At 69.4% G+C, this 2,180-nt stretch overlaps 1 protein-coding gene across 1 annotated transcript; it reads right to left on the bottom strand.

Moving 5' to 3' along the window:
• Window positions 1-69: 69 nt before the first annotated feature.
• MNEG_16563 (hypothetical protein) lies at window positions 70-634 on the bottom strand (the record flags this gene model as incomplete). The annotated part of the gene is made up of 1 exon (XM_014034967.1): window positions 70-634. A coding segment is annotated over one exon (565 nt), but the record flags the coding sequence as incomplete, so codon positions are not given.
• Between the last annotated feature and the right edge of the window lie 1,546 nt (window positions 635-2,180).

Below are 2,180 nucleotides of genomic sequence, written 5' to 3'. Positions count from 1 at the left end.
GGCCGGCGGCGTCGGCGGCGTCGCGGTCGGCGCCGCGCGCGAGGAGGAGGCGCAAGACGCCCGCATGACCGCCGGCCGCGGCGTGGTGGCACGCGCCCATGCCGCCCTCGTCTTGCGCGTGCACGTCGGCCCCCGCTTCGTCGATTAGGTACGCCACCGCGTCTTCGCAGCCCTCCTCTGCTGCCCGCATGAGCGGCGTGCGCCTGTCGGCTGATCCCCGCGCGTCCGCGAGGGCGCCGCGCAGCAGCAGTACCCGCAGCACCGGCACGCTACAGCAGGCGGCGTGCGCGGCCTGCTGCCCGTCGGCGTCTTCCGTGTCGATGCGCGCGCCGCCTGCGAGCAGCGCCTCTACCGCCTCTGCGTGGCCGCCCGCGGCGGCCCCGTGCAGCGGCGGCGCACGCGCGGGGGTGCCGTCGCGCGCGTTCGGGTCCGCGCCGCGCCGCAGCAGGAGCGTCACCGCGGCTGCGTGGCCGGCGGCGGCCGCTAAATGCAGGGCGGTGCGGCCGGTCGCGGGGTCGGCGGCGGCGAGTAAGGGGGCGGCGGCCTCTGGGTCCCCCAGCAGCTGCGCCAGCTCGGCGGCGTCGCCGGCGGCCGCAGCGGCGCGCAGCTCGGCCCAGTGGTGGATGCCCGCGGCCTTGGATGATGGGTGTGTGTGGGGGGAGATGGTGAGAGGAGGTCAGAGCAGCGTGGCGACGTCCGCCATCGGGCGGCGACGCTGGCGGTTGACTGGGACGGATGGCGGCTGGGGATTGCGCAACTTCAACGCCGTGCACGTATTCGTTCTGCCCACAACTGGCGCATGTGGTTGGCTGCTCCCGCGCAGCCAGCTCTCCAAAATCCGCGGGTCACTGCCAATGGGCTGCAGTAGCCCCTGCTCACTTCAAAGCCTCCAGGCGTTGGGGCGCCGCCCTCGCCTGATGCCCGCGTATGGGCATCAACATGAACGCTAGAATCCTCCACCATTTCGACGCGTAGGCTCAAGACCTTGTCACCAAAGTCGCGATGTTGCGAAATAAATTTGAGAAATCAAATGCAGCACTTGATCTTTCAACGAAACAAATGGACGTCACAAATGGATTGATAATGTTTAATCGCGCTGTTGGGCGAAGGCGCTGTGGTCTTGTACGGCGACCCCAGCCGATGGCAGTGACCCGATTGCACTCGATTCGGCAGCTTCCACGTGGCGCACGGCCAGTGCCCAGGGCCTCGTGTTGCGGAGAGCGCAATGCCAGGCAGACCTGTGAGCTCCGTGGCGTAGCGAGCTCAACCCCAGGAATAACAACCGAAGCCATAGGGCTGCAGGAGGCCACGCAGCATGGAGCAGCACCCGCATCTCCACCAACGCTGCGCCCGATGGCGGGCAGCCGCGGCGCAGCTGGCTGGCGCCTTTGACCCCGGCAATGGCGCGCGCCCGATGGCGCTCGCCCCATGGTGCGTCGCAGCCACTCATCACAGCCAGCGGCGCCGGCCAAAGCCAGCCCGCAACCTGTATCAATGCGACGCATCTCCCCCACATAACAACACCCGCTGGCGTCCCCCTATTCGGGCTGCCGCCGCGCGATGCTGCGCGCGCAGCTGATGGCATCGCTTCGCACGCGCTGGTGGTGCGGCTGCCACCCCGACCGACAGCCCGTCCACAAAGGACACTGGCCGGCACTCGAGTTACACCAGTAGGTGTGCAACACCCCTTGCTCTGCTAGCTAGGCACCCCCATAGCCCCCCCACCCCAAGCGCAATTGCTTGCATGGCCGTCCCATGCCCCCATGCAAGCGGGTGGGCATGGCACCAATCCCCTCAAAAGAAGCCGACTGAAGCACCTGTGCACGATCCACAACACCAACAACCAACTGCACAGCCCACGCCGCCGTGCCCGCGCCAGCGCACAAGCCAGTCCACCGCCCGACGCAGGGAGGACTGTGTTTCCGGCCCGGGGCCGCGCTCACGACACCAGCGGCCAGCCGCCCTCCGGCATGATAAGCTTGGCCCCAGGCCCGCCCTTGCGGCTGAACCCGGAGCCGGACGCCGGCGGCGCCCTGCGGCGCGCGGGCGTCTTCGTGGCCCACGGGACCGGCGCCGCGTTGGAGCCGGTGGGGGGCAGGCATCGGCTGGTCTGGGTGTCGCAGACGGGCAGGTTGGAGGGGCAGCAGTGCTGCCTGTCAGAGCAGCACGTGGCCTGGGGG

Source organism: Monoraphidium neglectum (genome assembly GCF_000611645.1).
Source record: "Monoraphidium neglectum strain SAG 48.87 unplaced genomic scaffold scaffold06519, whole genome shotgun sequence".
NCBI classification, from domain to species: Eukaryota; Viridiplantae; Chlorophyta; class Chlorophyceae; order Sphaeropleales; family Selenastraceae; genus Monoraphidium; species Monoraphidium neglectum.
Note: the sequence above shows the minus strand (reverse complement) of the source record. Positions and strands in the feature narration are given on the sequence as shown.